Genomic DNA, 27,513 nt, shown 5'->3' on the forward strand with positions numbered 1-27,513 from the left:
AGAACATACACATATTTTCATGTATTATTTTAAACTGAGTATACTAGGGTGCTTTTGTTTGTTTTGTTTTTAAATAATACATAGGAATTTTTTTTTGACTAATTAGAATCTTTCTCTAGAAGGGTTAGGATATTTTTAAAGGAATTATAAATATAAACCATCACCTTAAGACAAAAGGAGGCTGTTTCAGATGCATGAAACTTTGTTTGCTTTTGCCCCTAGGCTGACAGACTTCCTGTCTTTTAGCCAGATTGGAAAAATTGCAGCTGGCGGCAGAGCCAGCAGGGTCTTCAGGCCCAGTTCAGACATCTATTTAAGGCTTAAAGAGTAGAGCCTGGCCTCTCTATTTATCCATTTGAAAGGGTCTTTTCTGGTAGACGTTGTTCAGATACTTATATAATATTCACTGACGATATCTGAACCTCTAACAAAGCACAGGTTCGCCGGAGGAAGGCAGGCATAGGAAGGATGGTACAAAGTTCAAGTAAGTGCAGAGTGGCCTTGAGGACTCAGATCTTGTTTGCCTAGAAGGGTACAATCACTACTGACTTAAGTTGGCTGTTGAAGAAGCCAAGACTACAGGATGCACACCTACACACCTACACACACACACACACACACACACACACACACACACACAGAGATTTAATCCTGGGCTTATTCAAGTTTATGTGCCCATATTTGGTTCTACTGTATTCCATCATGACACATTTGTATTTTTTCCTGAAGGAAAAGAAATATCTCATATTTCTTCATTAAGATTTTTCTATCTGTTCAAGGCCTGGTGTATGTTAGCATCTCTAGTAAGAGATATAGCAATAAACATGTAAACAGGTGAAAAAAAAATTAGCAAGCTGAATATCTCACAGTGATAAATGCTATTCAGAGAATTAAAATAGAGTAATGTGATTGTGAGTGGCAGGGTACGTATTTTAGATTCTGAGGTCAGGGAGAGCCTCCCTCAGGAGGTAACATTTAAGCTAAGATCTGAATGTCACAAAGTCACCCACCCATGTGGAAAATCTTAGGCAGGAGTATTCCAGGCAGAAAGAAGAGCTGGTCAAGGCTTCCTGGTGGGTCCAGAAAGAAGGTATGTGTTCCAAGACCTACTTCTTTTTCCACCTCTGGCTGGTATTTCAGCCCACCTACCCAAAGCCCACCTGTGGAGAAGACACTCAAAACCTGCTCCCTCCTTTGGCTGTGGATAAGCTGCATATGCTGGGACACTGGGGAGAAGGATGGCCCCATCCATCCTCCCCTCTACCCTGCAGGACCTCGTGTTCCCTTTCTCTCAAATCACCCCATGAACAAACATGCTTCACCATCTCACTTTAGAAGAACACACACCTTCCAACCCACATTTGCCTCACAAAGCAAAACTCTTTAAGAGTTGGCTAGCTGCATGGTGTCACTTTCCCCACAATTAATTTCTCTGGAACCCACTGTGATGCGACTTTGATTGCCAACCTCGCAACCCACTGAGGGGTACAATGATGTGCTTCACACGGCAATCCCCAGGGAGACCGCAGCCAGGAGGTCGTTGCTGTGTCACCTCAAGGAGAGGTGAGTAGCGGAGCGGAAGAGAGTTGCGTGTCGTTTCAGTATGTTTTGGAGGTCGAGTCAGCAAGGCTAGCTGGTGTATTTGACGTGGAGGTAGGAGGACTAGAGGAGAATCGAAAACAGTTTCTATATTTTTGTCTTTCTTATAAGATGAGGACAACCTGAAGTGGAGCAGGTTGGAGGAATTCAATTCTGAGATTCTTTTCAGGCATTCCTGTTGGCGGTGTCACCAGGGCAGCTAGTGTAAGAATTTGGAGTGCTGGAGAAGGTGGGAACTGACGAGGTGCATTTGAGGTTCACTGGCATATGGATGGTTTTTAAAGTCACCATGTGATGAGATCACCTAGAGAGTATGCAGAAGTTCCACCTCTCAGGTGCTGCCACACCCTGGGACCAGTCTGTCTCCCCAGCCTAATCCTCATCTTTGCCTAGAAGCATCACATGCAGGAAGCCATGTGGGGAACCCAGAATCCACAAGTTCTCTTTGCCTTGGGACATGCTAGTCCCTTCCCAGATCCTAAGGCCCTGGCTTACATGCTAGCTCTTCTTTCTGCCTGTTCCATCTCCTCTAAGCAGAGTTACTGAGGTGGATCATTCTAGTGACACTGCTGCTATGGCACCCGCATTGCCATCCACAGAGCTGTTCATTGAGCATCTGCCGCTTAATATCCCCTCACAAGAGGTGAACAACACATTAAAAATCCTCCTTGAAGAAGTAAGTTTGGCCAAAACCTTTAGTCACTGTACTTGAAAAAAGGAGACAGAGAGAACATAGCTAGAGCTGCCTGGGTCACAGAAACATGCTGGTAAGATTCATAATAAATGACTTATTATTCAATTATAGAATTGCTACGGATGTAGATTAAATCAAGTAGAAATCTCTTTGTGAGGTTAAACAAATGCATTTCTCTGACCTCTCTTAGGCGGGACTGGGGACACTGTGATTTTTATAAACATACCACTGCACTTGAGGTTTTTCATTGTTTTTGTACCAAAATCCCTGAGGCCCTCTGTTGGAAATGCTTTCCAAACCTGTCAAGCTGAGAGAGAGCCGAAAGTGAGACGGGTTTGACTCTGTAAGTCCCTACTGTCCAGGCTGGGGGACCAGAACTGCCGTTAGTCATGTCAGGCCAGCTTATTAACAGGTAGAATTCCTCCCCCTAAATAATTTGTCTGGTGAACTATAAACAATGACAATCCAGAAGAGCATCTACTCACTCCAACATATTTACTAACAAGCCGCCTTGCTGGTCAGTTACATTCTGTCCCTGCATTGGAACACAACTTGATTCTGGCCTTGAAGCTAAGAAAGAGTAGCTGTAAATAAAGATTTAGTCCTCCTGGTTCCTAAGCTATCTCAGAAATTAAAGTCAAGAAGAATGCTTTACAGTTTAAAAAGCCACATAAAATATTATTTATCATTATTGTCCGTGTCAAAATCTAAAACTTATTTGAAGAACTGTCAGTCCTTTAACTTGCCATCTGTAAAAGTTCCTGACTTCAAAATGTGCCCACATGTATTATGGTAGTGTCTCTCATTTCATGAGGGGAAGCTCTAAAGTGGTGTGGGCTCAGCTGCGTGCAGGTCTTTATTCTCAAACTGGCTCAGGGCCTAAACACAGAGCAGCCTCTGCATCTCATCCCACAGCGGCCTCCCGAGAGCCCACCCCCACCAGTCATAGCATCAGCATTCATTTCCACTGAAATTTGGATAAGGAAGACACAATAAATTGTAGAACCCAAACATCCATATTTCTTTACCTCCAAGCACTAAAAGATTCAACCTAGGTTGGAATAAATACTAAAGATCGCCTGGGAATCTTTAAGAGGACAGATTACCAAGCTCCATCCAGAATTTCCTAAATCAGAAATTCCGAGAGTGAATCCAAGATCTGCATGAATAAGAGCTGCCATAGGTCACTCTGAAGCAGCTCGCCTAGAATCCACACACTGGCTGACATCTGCCACCACTGAGTCACTGAATCTACATTCAGCTGATGAAGCAAAATCTGAAATACGTTGTTTGACTCGTATCTTAGGCAGACTCCCTTAAATGGCAAATATATTGTAGTGATTTATCTGTGAAGCCCCTTTAGGTTTCAGTCAACTTTCAGATGTTAGACCAGAGCTTTTCATGTAGCTGAGTCTATTTTCCTCTTTGTGGTTAAAATCAAGCCATTAGAAACATTTCAATGGGCGTGTATCAAAGTCACAAATAGTGAGTCAAAAGCTCTGGGAGGCAAAATGAGCATTTTTTCTAAAGTACATTTTTCATGAGTTGTTTATTCATTGTTTATTATTAAATGTTAACGATTTATCTTAACAGAATGGGTTCATCTCAACAGAAGAGCCCAAGGCAGGAAAAGGCAAGTATTGTGACTCACTACAGAAGATAAATGCCATCCACAGTGTCCCCGTGGAGCAAGCAGTCAGGGAGAAGAAGAGAGACTTGTTTCTGTGGTGTCAGGTATGTTATGTAAGCCTAACATGCTAGCGTTGTACAGATAAAGCAAATATTTTATTCTGTTGCTACATTTGTTTTAGGAAGAATTTTTCCAAACTTTTAAGAGCAGTTTAAATAGTCCCGTTTCATTTGGAAAAGTGAGTATGGAGATGTATGCTCTCAACCACCTTCTACAGAGTAATGAAAGTTAATAAAGGACAGGTAAAGGCAAACTGAATTAGCAGACAGTGACTGGTTAGGTTAGCCAGGACTGCAGGGTTTGTGGAGCTTAAAAAAAAAAGTCTTACAGTGGTACCACGACACACATGCTGCTGCCTCCCAGGGATTCTGATTTACTAGGTCTGGGATGGGCCCCTGCATCAGAACCTTTAAAAACTTCCCACATCAAATCCCCAAGTTAGAGATTGCAACAGTCTCTAGGAATCATCTGAACATCATTTGAAAGGGAAATGAACAATAATGGAGATTAGATCAACTGGATTGACCATTTATTTTAAAGTCTTTTTTCTTTGAGATTTATTTTTCAAAAATCATTTAATGGAACAGCATAAAACCAAATCAGCATACACACACACACATACACACACACACCTATATCATCTACCCAAAGTTTGTCTTTGGTTGCAGAGATTATTACTGACTCTTTTGTAAAAACCAGCTAAGTTTTAGCTCTTCTAACTGACACACCCTGATGCTCCCTCTAGAAATAAAGAATTCAGAGAGTGATGACAAAAGCAGCATTTTTGAGGCCACACAAACCCTTCCTGTTGCTCAAAAATTTCCCAAAAAATTCAGGACCCATATCACTACCTGTGATGAACTAAGATACAAAGAAAAAGGCACATCTTTGTTATTAAAATGTCGAAAGGCTGAGCAGTGCTGTAGCTGCTGTGGAAACCACAGCATTCCTTCCCCATCCATCCGCTCCGGGTCCTCCCTCCACTCAGGACTTCTTTAGGAGACTGAGCTCTGCTCTGAGTACCATGCCAAGTACAGGGTGGGATACAAATGCAGATATCTGCCATGGGATCCCAGAGGTGCTGAGGTCACTCCAAGGACATAAACCAGGTATATATAATTTTCTAAAAAGAGAATATAAGTTCCTGAGAACATTGAGAGGAAAAAGGGATTGAAGCTGACTACAGGGGTTTGGAATGCCCTATTCCAGGTATTGTCAAGCCAATGTGATGACAAAAAGTACAAAGGTCTGGAAAGCAAAGTAAGAAAATAAAAAAAGTCCTTGTTAGGTAGTACTTTTTGACCATCTTGGCACATAGCAGGTATTGAATAAATAGGCATGCCCATAGATAAATCGGCCTCCTCCTCTGCAGTCATAGTAAGGAGAGATCAATCAAGACAGTGTGAGTCAGACACAGAAAGACAAATACCATATGATCTCACTTATATGTGGAATCTAACGAGTAGAATAAATGAACGAACTAATCAGAAAGTCTCAGAGATATACAGGAGAAACTGAGGGTTGCTAGATGGGAGGGCGGGTGGGATGAGGGAGAAGGGGAGGGGATTAGAAAGCACAATCATTAAGCACAAGATTGCCATGGGGATACAAAAGTCACTTTGGGGAATGTAATCAACAAGTTTGTAAAGATTTTGTAGGGTATCCGATGGATACTTGTCTTATTAGGGAAACCACCTCAGGGATGATGTAGATGCCTGATCACTGCGCTGTACACCTGAAGCTGAAGCTGAACAATAATGAATGTCAACTATAATTTTATATATATATATATATATTCACAAGAAGTGGACTACACCATAAGGAATAGAGACAGTGGAAATTTAACGGCTGTGAGCGATGTCAGAGGCTTAGTGGATTGGGGCTGGGGTTTATCACTTTGTGAGGGGTGAAAATGATAAATGTCTAACTATTACATTGTTTTGTACACCTGAAACAAACAAACAAACAAACAAACAAAAGACAGTGTGGGTGCACCCTGACCCTGTAAATCCTCTGAGAGTTTTGGGGAGAAGCAACTCTTTGCAGGCAATCCTGGCCCAAGGCTGACCCTTCTGCTTTGTTGCTTTCGTTCTATACTTTGCTTTGTACAAGCCTCCATGTGACTCACTCGGCGCTCAACCAATTAACTTGATAAGTATATGAGTATTACTTTGCTAATTTAAGATTTGCTGCAAGGGAGGACAAAACAGATGTGATCCTTTCCCCCATGAGTTTATAGCCTGGTGATGGGTACAGACAGTAAACAATAAAACTAAGCACTATGTAGAGTAATTAGCGATTGTGAGAGGTGTTATAAATCTAACAGAGTGGGTACAGCGAGAGGGAACAATCTTGGAGGGAACAATGAATGAGGGAACAATCATTTGGGAGGGTACTCAGCGAAGGCCTTTGTGGGAAGGAAGTGGCCTGGGGGTGAAGGAGGTACCAGCTACACAATGAGCAGGGAGTGAACTGACGACAGAAGGAGAAAGAGCTTGTCGGTTCTGGGCACAGAGAGGAGGGAAGTTGGTCATGGCATTGAGAGGGAGCGGGAAAGACTGCGGGGGGAGGCTGCAAAGGCAGGACGTGGCCAGACTATACAGAACTATGGCTGTCAGAGTTAGGAACCTGAATGTTATTCTTGTTTAATGGGAATCTAATGAAGTGTTTTATGTAGGGAAGTGGCATAATTTATGATTTTACAGGAGAAATCCAGACCCCATGGGAGGTATTGGAGGGACATGGTAGAAACAGAAGGTGGAAGTTGGGAGACTTATTTCTGCATCTGGTTGAGAGGCAGTGGTTGCTGGGATGAGGATTGTGGCAACAGTGATGGAGAAAAGCAGACCAATTTCAGACAAAATTTGAACACAGTACTCATAGGACCTGTTGATGGTAATGCACAAGGGACCCAAGGAATCAAACATTGTACCAGGGTTTCTGGCTCTAGCATCTGGGTGGCCCATGTTTCTGTTAACTTGGAAGAGGAGTCAGTAGGAAGGATGGGAGGAGGTAGACATGGGAGCTGCACCTCCTGCCCCAAATACATGATCAATATTTTTAAAGAAACATGGGGAGCCAATTGACATTAAGTTGGCAACAATTCTATCTCAGGGGTATTTTCAGTTTAACAAAGGATGGAAGGCACAACCACCCTCAAAGGAGTGACTCAAGTTCCTGTGGGCAATGCAGACCCTCCAGTCATAGAGCAGGTGGCAGGGAGTGAGGCAGACTGGGTCCTGTCATCTCAGCATCTACCTGACTATTCTACTCCCATTGAAGGGACATAAGGCTCTGTAGTTTCCCCAAACAAGTTTCCCATGTGGGTGCTTTGCTTCTATTTGCAATTCAAATACACAGAATTGTTTGTCAAATATTCCAAGGACAGAACAAAATATTCTGAGAATTTCTAAAAACTTTGATGTAGAAATATTGTTAAAGGTAAAAGACTACTTCGGAGCTTTGATTCCTTAAAAGAAGCAGAGAATAGGCACACACTGTTAAATGTTGTTAAATAAATTACCAAATGGGTGAGACAGAAATGGAGATGTAAAAGTTTTATTTTAATAGTTTAAAGATATTTGTTTGAGCTGACTTCCTAACTGCTTATTCTTTAATTATTTTTACTATCAGTCACATATTCAAGTCCAGACTATGCAAAGTTTACTCAACTTATAGATGGTTAATAATAACATCCCTGCCTTTCTATGTGACAATAATGCCTTTGGCTGACTGTCACATGGGCACGCTCCTCAGGTGTGTGTTATCAGAGGAAAGGAGGAGTGTGAATCCACACTCTCAACTTGTGTCCAGTGAGATACAGCTGGAAGACACATGAGGGATAAAGTTAGACATGGACCCAAAGCTAACTACTCTCTGATAAATACTCATAGTGACACTCATACTGGAATACTGAAGCTTTCCTAAAGTTTTCTCGAAGACTATAGGCCAATGATTTCTTCCAATTAGAAACTTTCCTTTATTTAAATTAATGGCATCTAAAATGACTAAAATTAAAAGCTGCACCTAAATTGTGAATGTGTTTAACCCAACAAAGGCAGAATGTGTTGCATTTTGAGGGACATGTGACTGTAAGTTCTTGCCCAATTTCTGAGACTGACCTGAGAGTAAGACTTGTAGGGCAACTAGGCAGCTGTCTAGCTTACCATTCTGAACGGTTCAGATGATTACGTCTCTGTGCTTGAAAGAACAGGATTTAGAAAATTTAAAGCAGGTGACTATGGACTAAATCTCAGGTGAGAACTGAGCAAATGCTGAATGCGTAATTCAAAGGTGGCCATTAAAAGGTTGATTTCTCCCATTCTTTGTTTCTTTAAAAAAAAAAAAAAAAAAGTAACTTGGACCTGAAAACTGAAACTTGAAGCACAGCCCAATTGGTCATCATATGTGACAGAATGTAGATGCCACAGTAATCTAACGGGCTTTACATATTAGAAAGGACAGTGCAGTTTTTGAGGTTCAGAATAAATTTCCAAATTTATTAGCAGGACTTAAATGTTGTATCCCTGAATTTTTAACAGCTGGTGGATGACTTATACTGAAATATTCTTTTTTATCTTTCATATTTGATTTATCAGACTACTTAGAAGATGCCTCCTTAAGCAGACTAAGTCATGCCTAAAATTCCTATTTGAATAAAGATTTATCATAAAATTTGGTTTAATATATCAAAATACCATTTGCTTCAAAAACATAAGGCCTGAAGTCTCATTAAATGGCTAGAAAGAGTTGGAAGTATAGAAATATACAAGATAGTATCAGTTTGGTGAAATTACATAGTGTTTCATTGCACATGTAACTCTTTTCCACACAATTTTCATAGTCTAACTCATTTTTTAAAAGATTTAAGAATAGGAATATATCTCCCAGTTCTGATTTATCAATCTGCTTCTAAATTAAAATGTACAAACCAATAAGACCACAGATGTGTCAGTTGAAAAAGAACCCTTTATGGCCCTTGAGGAGTTGGTTCCCTTACTGAGGCCTGCTCTCTATAAAATCCAATAGCGAGGCAGTGTCCCACCCACTACAAGTCTCCACCTCCCTCGGGGGGCCTTCGGAGGGGCCTTGGATTTGTGATGCCCTTTAAAACAGCAAACTTGAGTCTTATTATCTAGTCCATGAAGATTAGGGGAGACTCAAGTGTCCTCTCCAGGGCTTAGTTGCTACTTTAAAACAATGCTGGATTTAAAAAAGAATTCTCCCAGGCACCAGTGGATTAATCTTGCCATTTCTCCACTGAGATAAATGAAAGGAGAAACAATACCAGTAAACACTATTCTTTCAGAGGATCCTCCAAAACCAAACAATCTAATGTGCAAACGCCAAGATTTATAAGCAGCAGGAAATATGCTGGGGCCTTCAAAATAAAATAAATTCCCCTGCTTATTTTGGCTGTGTACTTCTATTCTTTGCAGACTCAAACCAGATTGTTCACATGTAAGAAATATTTCCTTATGGATTCACCTCAAGAGATTCACACACCAGCATGCTCCTCTTGGGCCACCTGGTAGGCTGGAACATGCTGAGAATACCAATTAATATCTAAATTAGGCCAAAACAAATTTAACTGACAGGGAAATCAACCTCATCATAATGGTATTAAGTATTTTCAAAGCCCCAAATAAGTAATGTTTATAGTATCCATTTCTCTTATTTCTATCATTAAATAATGTGATTAATAATATATGGGGCACAGATATTCAAACAAATTTCAACTGAGAGAGAGGTATCATAGTCTATTTTTGAGAATTGAGTGAAATCAGGAAGGAAACATGATTTGAGAATTAGTCCCTGCAATAGCTTTGTGTCTCTTCTTCACCAGGTCAGTGACCGTAACTAGAACCTAGCATTTATCCTTCCATGGTCAGTGTAGGTTTTCCTACACTGTGGCAAAAGAGCATTTGTCCTTGAAGACAGTTCTGTTTTCTTAGAAGCTTTGGAATTCATTCATGGTTGTCTGTTATGAATGGCACAGAAAGGATTATTTTTCTGAGTGGTCTGGCCTCAAACACACCATCCAATTTTACTTTCTATCACCCTAAGAGGACCATGAATTTGAAATTTTAAAAATTGTTCTACTGCCTCTCAAACTGGACAAGAGCAAAATGAGGAGCACATAGCATTTTATTAAGCAATCCAAATGAGCAGGCAATGAGCTTGGTGTTTTTGACATTTCATTCAGTATTCACAACTATGCAGCATAGTTATTATCTCCACTTTGCAGAAGGAGAAAGAGAATAAACAATTTTCTCAACATCACACAGCCACCATTTAGGTACCTTCTCAGTCTGATATCATAGTCCACTCAACTTGCAATAACTATTCTTTACCCTTCACCTATGATATGAGGATAATAGAAAAACAAGCTTGCCTTTATAAATAATGAAAAATTTCCTAAGTCTGGAGAGCCTGAGTTAATAGGCTTACTTTCACTGAACTTCGACAATTTTTGGAAATGATTATTTAAACCAGATGATTTTCAAAGCTGTAAATATCATAAAAGAAAAATTCAAATATAAATATAGATAATAAAATTTATGGTGATGGAAGGAGAATTGACTTTGGGTAGTGAACATACAATGCAATATATTGATGATGTATTATAGATTTGTACACTTGAAATTTTATTAACCAATGTCACCCCAATAAATTTAATAAAGAAAAAATTTCTAAAGACAACAACAAATAAAAGCACTTTCATAGTTTTATCTATTTTTAGGACACTGACAAGTACATAGTTTGTAGACTTGAATGCAAGATATGGTTAGTTGCTATCTTGCTATAATTCATGTTTTACACCAAATACCTTTTTAACATTTGCCTTAAAGATAGCAGAATATTCTTTTCCCAGATAAATGTAACTCTATTATGTTATCCGGTCTTTGTATCATTCTTATAAACTGCTTTCAAACGATATCATTCACTTCCATACCAGTTGAGTGGCACGTAATAAACTCCCACAATGTTTTAGTTTGCATTTATTTCTTCTTTTGTCTAGAGGAATTTATAATTATTCATTGAGCTGGTTGATGGATCACTTGCCTTGTAATAGGATAAACATATGTATGGATTGCTTTAAACAATATTATATGTCCTACCAATCTATGCTAGAACACATTTGTTTTGCTTTTTAATTAAGTCCTCTTACAACCATTGTTTTATCTCTTCCCACCCTACAGATCCATCAAACAGGTCCCTGATTACCCTAAGCAAGAGAAGAAAATAATGGAGTCTTGTGTTTCCTTCTTATAGACTCCAGTGCAAATTCCACACAGTATGGTGATCAGTCTCTCCTCTATTGGACAGTTGCTGTCTAGAATGTATTTTTGTTCTTAAAACATCTGTTCTTACTTCTTGTTTTCTGGCAGAAATGGTCAAAGTAGGACACAAGTAAAATCTACTTTAGCAATTCACTCCTCAAAAGAGGCTCCTTCCTGCTTGCAGACTTCAACTGCAGGCTTCTCTCTACTTTGCAGTCCTTAAACAAGTTCAGTTTTTCCCATTAATTCCCTAATTTTTTCCTGTTGAATTTTTTTCTTTTTACTGAATACCTTGACTCATATAAGCCACAGAAACAGAATTCTAGAATTGAATGGATCTCAGATAATCTAATAAAGTGGTGCCACATTTCCCAAACTTCGGTGCACGTTCGCACACAACTCCAGACATTCTAATGTCATTAACAGGGGTATGATCTGGTGGTTGGAATATTTAGAAGCTCTCCAGATAATTGTAATGTGCAGCAAAGTTTGGAAAACACTGATTCAGTGTGAATTTCTGACTGCTTAGGTCATATAGCTGGTAGGTGGCCAAACCAGGACTCGAAAGAAGGTTGTTACTTGGGCCAGTGCATGTCCATTGATCCAACATTGTGTTTCTTAATGAAATAGCCCCAAATGACAGTAAGTGTAAAAATCAGAACACTGTTTGAGACTTTATTGAGGTATAAAATGCACTAAATGATTACTAAAGAATGAAGATTAAAATGGGCCATTCACAAAGAAAAAGTTTAGTAATAGTGAACTATTTTAATATTATACGGTATTAATGACATTATCTGATTGCTATCAATAAAATACTCATGAAATAAGAGTAAGTCTTTAGCAGGCTAATATGCAGTTCTTCATACTGGATTATTAAAAGGTGGATTGGAATGATTTGTCTTTTTAAAGGATGATCTATCTGTTAATATCAATTTTGTAATCTAGGAAGAAAAATTGTGTTTATAGAGTCACTTGAATAAATATCCCTCCATTATTTTGATTAAGAAATAATTCTTTAGAAATCTGTGGATATTTTGCATACCCAGAATATTGATGGGAAGGTCATTAACAGGCAACACAAAAGCAATTTGAGATAACAAAACATCAAATAAAACGTAACAACCAAACAGATAAAAAATAGCAGAATATTTATATGCAATGTGATTGCATATCTTTACTCAAAAGGATTTTAGGGACTATTTTCTTACTTTGCTTAGGGTTTATTGAATTATAGTCTCTTTCTTTATTTTGTTTTTAATTAGTATACAAAGCAATTTGCTGCTTATTTATAAAGCACATAAGTCATTTGTCATAACTGAAAATTTTCTTCCTTTGATGTCTTTGTAGTCACCATTCTTAATATGTTTTAAAACTTCAGTTTTACAAGTTTAGTTTCTTGCCAAAGCTTATGAATGAAAATATTTGGTAGTTGTGTCTTGTATCAGATGTCCAAAATAAGTCTTATTAGTAACATTTTTCTTTGTAAATTTCATCATTCAATTACTAAATCAATTATTTTTAAATCAATATCACCTAATTCACATAACAAAGTACAGTTATTAGAACATAGCAGAGTTCTGAAGCAGGTTTGCAGGACAGTGTAACCAGTTCTCTGATAAGCTCCCATTCACCAAGGGGTGAAATCTGACATGTTCCCTGATCCAACAGCTAGTCCTGAAACTCTTCCCCATAAAAAAGGGGGGGGGGAAAGCTAAAAATTAGCATACTCAGTATTTTTAACCTTTTTTCAATTCTTATACTTTTCCAAATGTACATATTTTTTCTGGAGCACTTTAAAATAACTGATCAAGTCATGCTCAGTTAACACGATTCCACTCTGAAGAACAAGGTACACAGACGAGAAGGCTTCCCTTCAAGGTGAAATTAATTTTTTCTTCTAAAACTGTCAGGTATTACCACTTCTCTAAACATTTTGCAATAACTAAGGTATCTAGACCAACAGACCATAATACTATGAATTTAAAAGGTTAGCCACCTGAGACAATATAGATGATAGTTTGGGATAGTGCAAAGGACACTGGGGCAAGTCCTGGCCATACAGGATGAATGCCTTATGGAGGAGGGTGGCACTCAGGTACCTTGAACTTGTCTCCTCATGGCCAAGGTGTAGATGAGAATGCCCACCCATCAGGACTACAGAATTTAAGCCAAGCACAGTAAAGCATATAGCACTATGCGTAGTTAGCTATTACTATTACACTTCCATACCTATTAAGGGACAAGGCCCCCAGAAATCAAAAGAAGATGCATGAAGTTAGATTTACCAATTCTTCATTTTCAAACTCCAGGTTATACTGTGCTGCTTCTTCTGTCACTGGTTTCTGAACAATGTTTCTACAGACGAGCCAGATGGTCAGACTAGCAATGAACATCCCGATGTCAGGTACAAACACTCTGATCCCATTGCCAGCGTCAGCTCCCTTTAAGCTATGGAGGGAAAAAGAGGGGGAGAACATTTAGTTGTTTTTATATTTCTATCTTAAATGTACTATCTTAAAGTACGTTTGAATCTTCTTAATGATTTAAATTAAAGAATAGTCATTTTCTGCCTAGAAGGTACAAGAAAGCTTTTCATTGACCTCAGAATCTTAAGTAATCTACTAAGATTTAAAAAGCTTCCAAGGTTTCACCGGAGTTTCCGAAAATAAAGAAACGTAAATCAATTCTCACTCTCAAAACACGCTAATAAACTATATTGCTATTATATAATCCACATGTCCAATACATATACTGGTGTTTGCAATCTAGCTGAAGCAGTTAAAAACTAAACATGTACTAGAAGCTAGGAGATATTTTACCTGAGATATAAAATCAAAGCTAGAAGGGAAAAACAGAAAATAGTAAAGTAATCCTTGAATACAGGAACCTCTTCATTATTTGTAATACTTAGTTGATTTTGTTTTGCATCCTGGTCCAAGAAAGGTAGACTTGTATATTTCTTCTGTTAGTTTTGGAGAATTAAGAGTGAACTTAGAATCAGAACATTTGGGTGCAAGTGTCAGTGTGATGCTGACTAGTTGCATTCCACTGGAGGACTCCTCAGAGTCACGTATTCTTTGTGCCAAAGAGAACTATTTGCCTTCTTATCTCATTTGAATCAAATGAAAGTGAATCAATGTTTATTAGAAATAAAACTTGTTTAGGGACAGGAAGCAGAGGTTAGGAATATGTATCATGTAAGGATACATGTTTTTTCATATACATTTTATGTAATTCAATGTATATTATATTAAAAACATATCCATTTACATTGTACATATTATATGTTTTGGTAGAAACATAAAAATATAGTAAATAGCAAGACCCCCCTCACCTAGATATAACCATTGTTAACATTTTGGTAAATTAAAAAACAGTAATAATATCTACCACTACTGAGCAATTGCTTTATGCTAAGAGCTTGGCATACATAATTTAATCCAACTAACCACCGTACAGAGTTAGGCATTATTATTTAACCTTCTTCTAGATATGAAAAAACTAAGGTTTCAGAAGGTAAACTAACTTCCCTAACATCACAGAAACAGTCAGAGAGAGAACAGAATTATACTGAAGTTCCCTTTAAGTCCAAATTTTATTCTCTCAGCCACTGTGCTCTCCTGTATGCATCCACATGGCCTTTCCTTCTATGCTTAGATGTGCATATTTAGAGTTAACAAAACTATGCTCATTTTCACTTATTATTTTGAAGCTAATTTGTTCATCTAATGTATCATGATCATTTTTACAATCCATTGATGATTTTTAAACATTACCAGGCTTGTGGTCAGGATAGTAGTATTTATTTAACTAGTCCACTACTCTTGCACATTTAACATGTTTCCATTTATTTGTTATTATAATAGACATAAAAGTAAATCTTAATTAACAAAAGAGTATTCTAATGTAAGATCTTCTAGGGAAAAATCCTCAGACCAAACAAATATGTTTAAAAAAAAATAGGAAAGAAAGAAAAAAAGTCTGAAAGAGGGTATGCCTCACATAAGCTTCATTTTTACAAATGACTCTAAACTTTTCTGAACAGAGAAACATAAAAGTAATGAGATACTTCATAAATAAAACAAACATGGTTTTATGAGAGGTTGCTGTTGTTTTTTTTAATGGCAAATTCCTTTCCTTTAAAGCAAAAATAAGAGAGTTCAATTAAAACAACTTCATTCATACTAAATTTATAAAATGAAATCTGATGGTTGATTTTATCATAGGAAAAATGTAGAGGTTTGTCATGTAGTTTTAATGTATGCCTAACATGATCAAATAGCACAAATGAGAATTAATATCATTAGAATGAGAAGGAAGGGGGATCAGAGAGAGTGCTCAGAAAACCAAAGCCAAGCTTCGGTGGGTGTTTCTTGTGTGGGGCTGAGGTGAGGAGAGCTGGCTGGCCCTACTGGGATGGATTTTGGGGAACAGATTATTATAGCTCTTTCATGGAAAACAAATAGACCATGGCATTTTATGGAAAGCAGCAACTAAGTGAGTTGAGAGTAAAACAGTTCTTAAAGGAAAGATAACAAGAGCTCCAGCTGTGGCCTCAGCTGCTTCTTGCAGCACCACATAGACCAAGGAAGCCAGAGCACAGCCTTATGCCTTTCTCACCGTAGACAACATTAAGCTTCCGATTTGCAAACAGTCCCTTTGAGGCAACAGTCTTAGCTTTGTGCTTCATACTCGCAAAAGAGACATTTCATAGCATACATATATTAAGGGAGTAAATGAATGCAGTTTGCAAAAGCAATCACTCCACTGGCTGTGATAGAATTCAGCTACTAGATCCAGGATTGGGCTGAGATCCCAATTTAGAATGGAATCATTAAGCCACAGAGGTGCTAACCCACTAACTACGACTCTTGGCTTGCTGAGCTAACAAAGCAGTGCATTCATAATACTGTTGCTGCAGAAACAATGAGACTTTTGAAGAATATATTGAAAAGCATGTACAATGAACAAGTCATAGTTTAATTGATATTATTTGGGCACCATCTTATTGATAAAGCTTACTTCTTCACTGTTTAGATCAGCATCTACTAAAGTACATTTATCAGAATGCTAGTCCTGAGAAATGCTGTGCATGAAAGCAAATCAAGAAAAAGAAAAGAAAAAACAGTCTTTGGTCCAATAAGTGTTAGGAAATCACAATGCATATTACTATAGTAAAGGACTTGAGAAGTTCTGTAGTAAAACAATAAATTTGAGTTTATTTAAGCCTCTATTTCCCAAATTTATTTGACAACAACCATTTCTTCAAAATTTTATCTAATACCAATTACATTCTGCTGAGCTAGTGTCCATGGCACAGGTTTTAAGAAATGCTGGATTAGAGTCTGCTCATTAGTCTAGATATTCAATTGAGATGGATGGGTAATTTGGAAACTACACCAATATGTAACTAACCCCTATAGTTTTTGTTTTCCCAGAAAATAAGACCAGGTCTTATATTAAGGTTTGCTGCAAAAGACGCATTAGGGCTTATGTTCAGGGGAGGTCATCCTGAAAAATCATGCTAGCTCTTATTTTCCGGTTAGGACTTATTTTTTGGGAAACATGGTAATCGGCCTCTGATAATTTTAGAAGTCAGTGACATCTCATTCCAGTCCTTCACCAAATCACCCAAATATTCACCCATTCACTAAGTCATTGCAATTATGGAGATGGAAGAAAACTAGAAATGGTCTATTTTCTCATCTTTGTGTAAACTAACAAGGGCAAAGGTTAAATGGTTGGCTGAACTGCATAGTTAGGGGCAGAGAACTTTCTGCCCAGAGCTGCCTTCTGAGAACAGCCAGCACTCACTGCACAGCTCCTTACCTTGCAAATCTTTCACTTACTGCACCAGGCTTCCTCTCCCACACTGCTCAGAAAGTGCCCTGTCAGGGGTCACAGCAATCTCCCAAATGCAAGGCCCAAACGGTCCATTCCAATTCTCATCATTCCCCACCTCTGTGCTGCACTTGACAAGCAAGATCAACCCCTTTGGCTTTCAAATCTATTTTCCTTGGTTTCCTCACCTTTCTCATCTAGTTCTCTACCTGCCTCTAAATATCCCTGAAAACTCACTTTGCTGGGAAATCCCCCTAAGAAATGTTGGGCTGGATCATGCCCACCAGACTCTTCTTCTCCACCTCTTCCTTAAATATTGACAAGTCTGCAAGTTTCTGTTCTTCAACTTATTTTTCTTCCAACTCTACATGGTAAACATGAATATCTCCATCCCCAAGACTCCAATCAGCATCTACATGACTAACAAATCTACATCCCCGTCTACGCATGTCCCCTGAGACACATTAGCAGATATCCATTTCCTACTACATGTCTCCACATCAGTATTCCATAGCTTTTCAAAGCTAAATGCTATTACCTTTATTCCAAAATCTGCTCTTCCTCCTATATTCCTAACCTTGAGAAATGGTGCTGTCATTAACCTAGCAAACATGACAGAATCTGGACCCTTCCATTCTCTCACTGAAAAACTGGAGATTCTGTCTCTGTAACATTTCTCTTACCTACCCTTCTCTTTATCTCCACTGCTCATTTCTGGCTTCTAGATTACTCTGGATTACTGTAATAGTATCCTTATTATGTCTTAGGTTGTCCCCCCTACGAATCAGGTCTCCACATTACTACCTGAGTTTAATTTTAGATGTATAAGGTTGGGCATGTTAACCACACTGCCTACAGGAAAGGTCCATATTCCTGAGGCCCTCTGTGTTCCAGGATGTTTCCCTGCACCTCAAATTCCAGCCATCCCTAATGCACATATCCAGAATATACAAGTGTTTTTCTCTCTGCGCTAGTATGCAATCTTTCTCCTCAGTCAACAATGCCCTTCTCCCACAACACTTTTATCTTCTTCTCATTTTGCAAGACTAATCTCCAGCATCTCCACAGAGAAGCTCTTCCACTGCCCTTCCTATAATAACATTGACTACTTCCTCCTTTAGATGTCTGCCACATGTTGCACACTCACATATGTCACTCTCCTATTTACAAATCTGCTTAACAGAGCCTTCTGTCTATTTTCTCTCTATATCCATGAGGACTACACACACACACACACACACACACACACACACACACAGAGACACACACGAGATCTGACAATTAAATCCGTAAACTCATCCTAGAAAAATTGTTACATACCTCAATGCTGAACATCACTATGGTCACCTTCCAAGTACTCCCCTTGGGAAGCTATGCACCAACACCAGTGCCTAGTCCACCCTTCAAAGCAATTTTGGAACTATTTCTGAATGGCCATCAGAGCTCTTGTTGTATTATACTTGATGTCCTGAATGTTATCCAAATGTCTTCCTTTCAATATTTCCTTTATCTTCAGGTGAAGAAAGAAGTCATTGGGGGCCAGATCAGGTTTGTTTACTGGCTAAAAACTCCCTCACAGACAGTTCCATGTGACCTGGTGCATTGTCGCGATACAAGAGCCATGAATTGGTAAAAAAGCTCAGGTCGTTTTCATCTAACTATTTCACACAGCCTTTTCAGCACTTCCAAATAGTAAACTTGGTTAACTGTTTGTCCAGTTGCTACAAATTTATGATGAATAATCCTCTGATTTCAAAAAAGGTTAGCAACATCATTGCAACAAGTTTGCGAACTTAATTATCAGACTTCGTATATACACAAAGTGTGATAAAAAAATACGGTGAAAGTTTAAATTTTAAGAAATTACAGTAAAAGACACATTACCATTAATCCCCCTCAAAAATACTCCCCCTTGCTTTGAACACACTTATCCCATCATTCTTGTCAGTTCCTGAGGCAGTTCTGGAAGTCCTCTTTCGTGAGTATCTTTATTTGCACTGTCGTGGCTGCCTTAATGTCCTGAATCATTTTGACTTTAGGCAAGAGCCAGAAGTCGCAGGGTGCCAGATCCAGTGAATAAGGTGGATGAGGACACACCGTAATGTTTTCATTTGACAGAAATTGTCATATACCAGAAGCTATGTATGACACGGAACATTGTCATGATGGAGGATGATTTACAGCACACTTTAAAACACTCCTTCTCTCAACCGTAGCTCACACCCACTTGACTGCACCGAACAAGTTGAAACTTGTCACACACTGTTACTAAGGTTGGATGCACCACTTCCCGTATTAAAGATCCCTGCCTTTCTGCTGGATGGCACTTGGCTGCAGCATTCACTGTAGTTTTTTGTTTTTTTAATCACATCTCATATACATTTTTCCATAAAACGTTATCCTAGATAGTGTTGCTTTCAGACAGATGACAATTACCTTTCTCATATATAAAAACATAAACAAAACTGCTTAGAATAGCCTATTCTCTTAAATAGGCAAGCATTTCCTTTCCAATCTTGTTACTATCACATTGATCTTATTTGTTCAGAGTGATTATACCTCTTGCAAAGGAGTTGAGAAAGCTGGAAATTGGGAATAATGTACATATCCATGAAGAGGAGAATGAATAGATTATATTAGGATGTATCCTATCCATAAGATAAAACAACTACTACAAATCAATAAACTAGTTCAAATATATGTGTGACCTACATCTACATATATGGATGTATCTCATAACATAATGTTGCGCAAAAAGAAAAAAGGTAGCGAACATGAAGAATACAGATCACTTAGGGACTTGTGCATAAAGAGCTACATGACAAGAACCTATTTCTAGTCAGGGGAGAGGGACACGATCAACTGGAATGTTTAAGTTGTGAAGATGGTTGAATGCTGATTGGTAGGTACATGTGTATACGTTTTATGCTTCCTATTTTTAAAAGAACAGTAATACTGCTTAGAATTCCTTGGGTGGAACATATCTGAAAAAAATTAAGTCAGTTACTTTGCCTGGAAAGATGATGACCAAGTAGTTCCTTTATGGACATGATTATATTTGGTCTGATTGACTCATTAATCAAATTCAATTACTAGCCTCCTTCCAAAGTCCAGAGAAGAAGTGAGACAGGTGTGTATATTCATGGGCAAGGCACTTTATTTTTCTAAGTTTCAGTTTCTCACTGAAAATGACTTCTAAGTGTCTTCCCAACTCTAAAATTTCATTATGACTAGGAAAATCCAGAATAGGAGACAGTGAAATTGAGCTAGGACCGGGAAGAAAAACAAATGTTGCAGTTTCAGGAATTGCTGACAATAAGATCCAGGTATGACCACCACCACCACAGTTAGCTTCAGAATTCCAAAAAGAACACTTCCATTTTTGCCCCTCTTTCGGGGGAGCAAGTCTTTTGGTTCAATTGGATTTCAATAAAAATGATTAAAATATCGAATGAGCATTATTTATATGAATACAAACTATTAGCATAGTTGTACCTAGTTCTCTGGTGGCCTCCGAAGTTCATGCCCTGAGAGTCGGTCTATGTTTGTTTTTCTTAAGCTTAAGCATGACTCTGTCCCATCAGTCATTCAGATTTAATAAATCATTTTAAGAGCAGACAAAGTAAATGTATATCTAATAGTAAAAACAATGAACGAGATAGGACTGTGATTTCAACTGCTTTCCACATATGTCTTAATGATGCATGGAGCCTATTTTTAATTTAACATCTGAGTTCATATAGCAAGTCACATATAGCAGAACTAATATATTTGATGTGAATGGAGAAAGCTTTAGATTAGAAACTCTAGAAAGAAATGTAACATTTATTGAGAATCACTTTCAAGGGAATCCACAGTTGATGCATTAAAGAATCCAACCAATTAGCTCATTTCTGTGAATTTCTACCACTAAAATGGCAAGTGAATTTCTAACTACCTAAAGGTACGAGTTGATGCTAGATTTTCAGGACACTTTTTTTATATTAGTGTCTGGATTTGTGTGAGTACTTTAAAGCTCAAACTCTGAATATTTTAATCTACTTATTTAGCTGTGAGAAATTGCTATTTTCCATCTGGAACACACACTTCATTCTCATATCAGTGTACTGCTGGCTTTTCACTTTGTTATTTATGAGGCAGAGAGAGTCTTAAGGTCCTTTCTTTGATGGAGGGCATTCATAGAGGTGAAGAGAATGGAAAGGGAAGAAAAGAGCTAAGGAAAGGGACAAATACTATCACGTATTCGTCCTTGTGCACTTGACAGTTAAGGAGTGTGCTGGAGCTGGCTGGTTCCAGCTCTGTGTTCACTGACAGTATATAACTAGCTTGAAATTGTCCACAGTGGGTGTATTTACATTATGGAAGTTGGGCAATGCTGCAAATTGGGTACTTTCCCCCCAGAGATCTGGTTCAGCATTTACCAGCACACTAGTACTGCTATCGAAATACTAAAATAAACAAACAACAAAATCAAACAAAACAGTAATAATAAAACTCACTCCTTTTGCCATGTGACTCTTGGGCAAGATTCTAAAAAATACCCTAAAACCAGTAACATCAAATCCAAAGTCTTCAACCTGGTGTTCAAGGTTCAGGTCCAATCACTTCTTATTCCTTTAAACGTGTACCCTTTTTTCTAAACTCACCATCCTAGGATAGTGACATACCCATTCCAACTCTCGACGTTTGCTGATATAGTTTCTATCACTGTGGATTTTCACTCTTCTCTTCTACACTTGGCCCAATCAAAACTAACACATATGCTCTTTTGAACTTATCAAGTTACATTTGTGTAAAAGGTCATATATTCCATCTACTGGTCTTACCTCTTGTGAAGTTCTCCAGGCATCTGAGGGCTCCTCATGTGCTTCCTCTTTATTGATTTTGTGACCATAACAAGGCTGTCACTAAGGAAAGCCCCTCAGAAATACTTTCTTACTGTTGTCAGAAATAATGGTAACTCTGCAGTGACCCAAGGACTCTCTCCATTTCCCTCTAGTCCATGCTGGGGAACTACACATGACCAGCCTCTTGCACTGTATTTTTCTCTTTTTGCACTTGTATTTTTCTCTTATTTTCTTGAGTTTGCAAAAGCTATTTTGTCCTTCCTCACAACACTAACTCCATAGGTCATTGTCTGGAGTCTCCAAATCATTCATTCCTAACAAAGAGAAACTCTGTCATAACATAAAAACAGAGCTGCACCACCGGAGCACATCCCGAAATGCTCTTCCTTCCAAGTTAAAGACAAAATATTGGTCACACTGTCCAGCTGGTGACCCACCAGGGTCTGTTGGAGGTGGGGTTATAAAGACAACACAAAAAACAACCAGAAATCTCCATCCTTAAACCACACTGACAATAAACACAACATGTTATATCAGATGTTCCCTCTTGTTTGAATTACTGCATTGAATAGCTTATAAAAAGGAACTACATTAATTTTGTTAAACAGAAAATAAAATACGAAATGGGTGGCTGCAACAGAGTGGCGCGTTTATCTTCTTCATAAACACTGAATCAGAGAAAAGCAAGCGGCTTTGTGTGTCACTACTGGAAGATAGCAAGGGATAAAGAAAACAGCATGAACTTTGGACTTGAAGACCTCAAATTGAACCCCAGTCCTGCTAATTTAATTCAACAAATATGTACGAGCATCTATTAGGACAGAAGAGTGTTGCAAGGTCCTAGACAGGCAGTGCTGAGAAAGAATGTGCCTGGCCAGAACGAGGTCCTTGTATAATAGGAGAGGAGCTATAGGGCAAATAAATGCCTGCAGACAGGTGAAGGCAAAATTACATGTGTGTGGGAGGCTTGGCAAAAAACAGGGAACTATTAACTCTATTTGTCAAGAGGGCGATAGGAGCAGATCCCTTAATTGGTGGAGTCGGTGATGGGATTTGAAGGATGTGGCAAACATTCCCGGGGAATTATAAGCAAATTGAGTTTATTGTGATATAAAAGAGAATGAATAGTAAGAGGTAGGCTTGAAAGGGTCTAGGTGGGGAGGATCTTGAGTGTCTTTTGGACATTCAAATGTCAATGCCAAGGCATTTGGAGAGCTATCAGTCAATATTTATAGGCCACTTGCTTTTATGTGAACATATGAATTTCCTAAATTATAAAAAAGAAGAAAATATTATGTCCTTTATAAAAGCGTGACAATAAACTGAGATGTTTATTGTGCCCCACCCCCCATTAGGCAACTTGTGGGTGAGTGGCAGAAAGTGGACTTTGGAGAGAACAGGGTGGTGGGCTGGGATGAAAACATAACCAGTGTTTGTTCCTATTCAAGTATGTGGGTTTAGAGATGGGGTGAAAATAAAATGTCAAGTCCAAGGGATCCAGTAGAGAATAAATCCAAGTCTGAAGAAAACCCTAAGTAAGAGAGAATGTATGAATAGAACAATGACTCTAGGAGACTGGTAAAATTACCATATTGCACAAGCACATGCATGAATATGCACAGGCACACACACACAGGCACACACACACACACACACACACACACACACACTGAATATGTAAAATCAAGCAAGCAGAAGCTCAGTCTATCTACAGGAGGTATGTACTGATGGTGTTTTGTACATTTACGTATGATGAGTCAAGACAAGATATTTTCATTTGGTTCCACCCTCTCTCTCACCAGCTTATAATTCCCCAAAATAAGGACCCTCTCCTGCATTACCACTATGCATTTTTCCCAATTATGAGACCAACATAACACTGTTATCAGATGCACAGATCCCATTCCTATTCCACCCAATGTGTCGATAATGCCTTATCCTCCTTTTGGGCCAGGACCTTGGTTAGTTGTCATGTCTCCTCTGTCTTCTTCCATCTGGGACAACTGCTCATCTTTCTTAGTCTTTCATGCCCTGGACAGTATGAATGAGGACGATTTTCATTAGGTAGGATGACCCTCGACCTGCCTCATGCTTTGCAAAGAATACCACAGAAACGATGCTGTGCTCTCCTCAGTGCACCAATTGGGGGCACATGATTCCAACACATTACTTGGTCAAGATGGTGTGTGCCACCTTTCTCTGCTATGTCACCATTATCCCCTTTGTATTATGTTCATATTTTATGAGGGGAGATATTACAAAATTACATCAATATCCTATTCCTTGTCAAACCTCCATCCGTCAATCTTAGCCATCATTGATTATTCCTGCCTGGTGATTAACTATGTCCATCATTTTTAATTGGAGTTCTACTTCAAACAAGTTCTACTTCAAACTTACCCTTATATCCAATTAATCACGTATTTTGCTAATATACATCAGTGTGGATCCATGAATTCCTATTTTACTAGATGGTTGCATTTTGAAACTACCATTATTTATCTTGATGTTCAGATTTGGCTCCTGTGACATGTCCTTATCATTCATCAGGCATTTTCCTACTTTTTGATACAGTAAGTTTTTCAGGCCCATTGCTTATTTCCTCTGCTTCCAGCCCTTCCCCTCTCTAGGACCATGTGGAGACTGAGACCCAGAAAGCAATTTCCAGGCTCTCTGCCTCACATAGAAAGGTGCTGGCTCAGGTAGTAGATGGTCATCAGCTGTGACTAGATGTCCATCGGCTATTACTGGTTAGCCATTGGCCACTGATAACTGTCATGGCTAAGTTAGCAAGGTGTGGCGTGGTGGTGTAGCGTCCTGGCATGGCATGGCGTGGCGGAGTGTGGATTGCGGATTGCAGAGAGGCGGATTGCAGCTAGCAAGTGAGGTTGGTTGGCAGAGACAAGCAGACGGCGGGTTGCAGATCGTGTGGCTCCTGCCTCCTGTGTCTCCAACCCAGCTGCCAGTGAGACTATAGTGGTATGACTCCCCTACCTATGGCTTCGTGGGTGTTCCTTTTTGGCCTCACCATATCCTGCATTCTTATACGGGGAGAGGGACTAGAGACCCCAGAAGAGACCCCACCTGTCACTCTGCATGACAGATCATTTCTCCAAAGAGTCTTGTTTTCTTTTAATAGAGCATGGTATTCAGAACTGGGCACTCAGAGGTCTCATTGTTTCTGGGGTATCATTGCTTCTGGGCCCTCTCATTTGACAGAGGTAGGAAATATATCTGTATTTATTTTAAAACACACAAAAGGTACACTTATAACTATTTATATTTCTGTGTATATATATATTAAAAACCCATGAGTTCATTGTAATACTTTCCATTTCAATTTAACATCTCAGGATTGTTTCTAGTCTCTGTCTACCATGTTTATATATCTTTGCTCAGATTGTAAGAAACCTGACACCCATATCCTTAATATTAAGTTGGTGCAAAGGTAATTGCAGTTTAAAAGGTTAAAAATAATTGCAAAAACCGCAATTACTTTTGCACCAACCAAATATATTGCATAATCTGTCTAATCAATTTTTTTGTTTAATGTAACTAATTTCCAAACCATACCAGCTGCCTCATATACCTGCCACTTCTGAAATCCTCAGCACAGGACCACTTTCTCACACTGGGGACACTCCCACTAATATCTCCATGTGACCCCTCCCGAGCACGCTGCTGCAACCAGCGCTCAAAAGTGGCACTTCATCGCCTAACTTGCACACCTTGTGGACACCAATATGTAAATGCTCAAGGGGAAAGGGAAAGAAAGAAAAATGGAGAAGCAAGGAAAGATTGGAAAGGACAACCCTGATTCTTGATAATAAGGTCATTTTAAAATAAGTGACAGAAAGGAGAGATGAGAATACCCCCCAGTAAGCCCATATGTGTATAGGTACTTCTGTCACCTGCAATGTTCTAGGTTCCAAATTCAACTTTGTATTCCTCCCAAATACACTCAGTGTTTTTTCCCCCCAATCTGTGACTTGTCTGTTGAATAAAATACCACGGAGTAAATGGTTAAGGAAAACAGCAGTAAGCTTATCTGAACCAAAAACTATTGAAGGAAGTCATAGTGCTTTGATGAGGTTAGATTGAGAAATCTCTTTTGTTTTGATAACAAATTACTTTCGGATTCTGGACCAAATGCTTCACCCCTCTGAACTATAAAATTTGACTACAATGTCTTTGCATATTGGAGAAATTAATCAGTGTTTACAATAAGTTTTTTGAAGACAAAGGTTAAAGGTATATAAATAATAATCAGTAGTTTAGAGTAACCTGTGTGGTGGGTTGTGCTATAGCGACTTGGTTAAAGTGGGGGTTCTTTCCAGAATCCTGATCTTGCAAGTGTTCTGATTAGAAATGTCTAAAAAGACACCTGTGCATGATTTGGAAGGTGCAAGTGCAGCAGGACCATTGTTTCTGAAGGTCTTTCACAGCTGGATTCAGTGACGGACTAAGGAAGAGGTGTGAGTTATGTTCTGCTTGTCCTGGTGCTCCTCCACTCCACACCAGCCCTTCTTCCTGAGAGCTGGTCCCTGCACCACAGACAACCAGGCTCAGCACCTGATGCCTGACTACAGACCCACAGAGTGGAACCTGCAGAGAGAGAGGGCAGCGCTTCTTCAAGGCCTTTCCACCAGCCACTCATCAGGGTCCCACTTCAACTTGGGGACATGTCTGACATCTTAAATGGACTGGTTCACCACCATCTTTCCTCTTGGACCTTCACTTCTCCATTACTGCTCTCAATTGTGTACAGTCTAATTCCTGAAATAAATTCCTTTCTAAATTTTTAATTTTTAAAAATTTTCAATTACAGTTGACATTCAATATTCTTTTATGTTAATTTCAGATGTACAACATAGTTCATAGACATTTCTATAATTTAAGAAGTGATTCCCCTGACTAGTCTAGTACCCACCTGGCACTATACATAGTTATTACCATATCATTGACTGTATTTTCTATGCTTTACTTTACATCCTCATGACTATTTTGTAACTAAAATTTGTATTTCTAATCCCTTTACCTTTTTCACCCTGTCCCCAACCCCCCTCCCATCTGGCAACTATTAGTTTGTTCTCTGTATCTATGAGTCTATTTCTATTTGTTCATTTATTTTGTTCTTTAGATTCCACATCTGAAATAAATTCTTTATCTCATAACAGAACAACTCTGCTCCCCGTAAAACCCTGAATGACATGCTCCAATTGTAATTCTCTAATTGATTTATAATTCTCTAGAAGCTCTTGTGAATTACTGCAAAATGGGAAGCAAGTAAAATCTATTCTGTCTGAACTACCACCCACACTCTGGAGGTCGGTGATTTACTCCAGGTTATTGGAAGATATACAGTCATGGCATCTGTATTTGCTTGATCTGAATTGTGAGGGTTACAAATCTAATCCACACACATATTTCTGAGGCACAGCAGCTCACCTTTGTCGATGGAACAGTCATAAAAGACAGCATTTGTCATCATTGCAGGGAATGACTCACAGTAAGCAGCTAAAACAGGGATAAACTTCTAATCTGCTTCCTAGCTTA

General features: G+C 38.8%; 1 protein-coding gene across 4 annotated transcripts in view; it reads right to left on the reverse strand.

Moving 5' to 3' along the window:
* PIEZO2 (piezo type mechanosensitive ion channel component 2) overlaps positions 1 to 27,513 on the reverse strand; it is a 436,624-nt gene that overhangs the window by 172,231 nt on the left and 236,880 nt on the right. For all 4 annotated transcript variants that reach the window (XM_074340379.1, XM_074340380.1, XM_019713452.2 and 1 more), the window contains one exon: positions 13,555 to 13,717. In XM_074340379.1, the coding sequence (XP_074196480.1) occupies positions 13,555 to 13,717 (163 nt within the window). The remainder of the gene's footprint in view (positions 1 to 13,554; positions 13,718 to 27,513) is intronic.

Source organism: Rhinolophus sinicus, linkage group LG09, assembly GCF_036562045.2.
Source record: "Rhinolophus sinicus isolate RSC01 linkage group LG09, ASM3656204v1, whole genome shotgun sequence".
Classification (NCBI taxonomy): domain Eukaryota; kingdom Metazoa; phylum Chordata; class Mammalia; order Chiroptera; family Rhinolophidae; genus Rhinolophus; species Rhinolophus sinicus.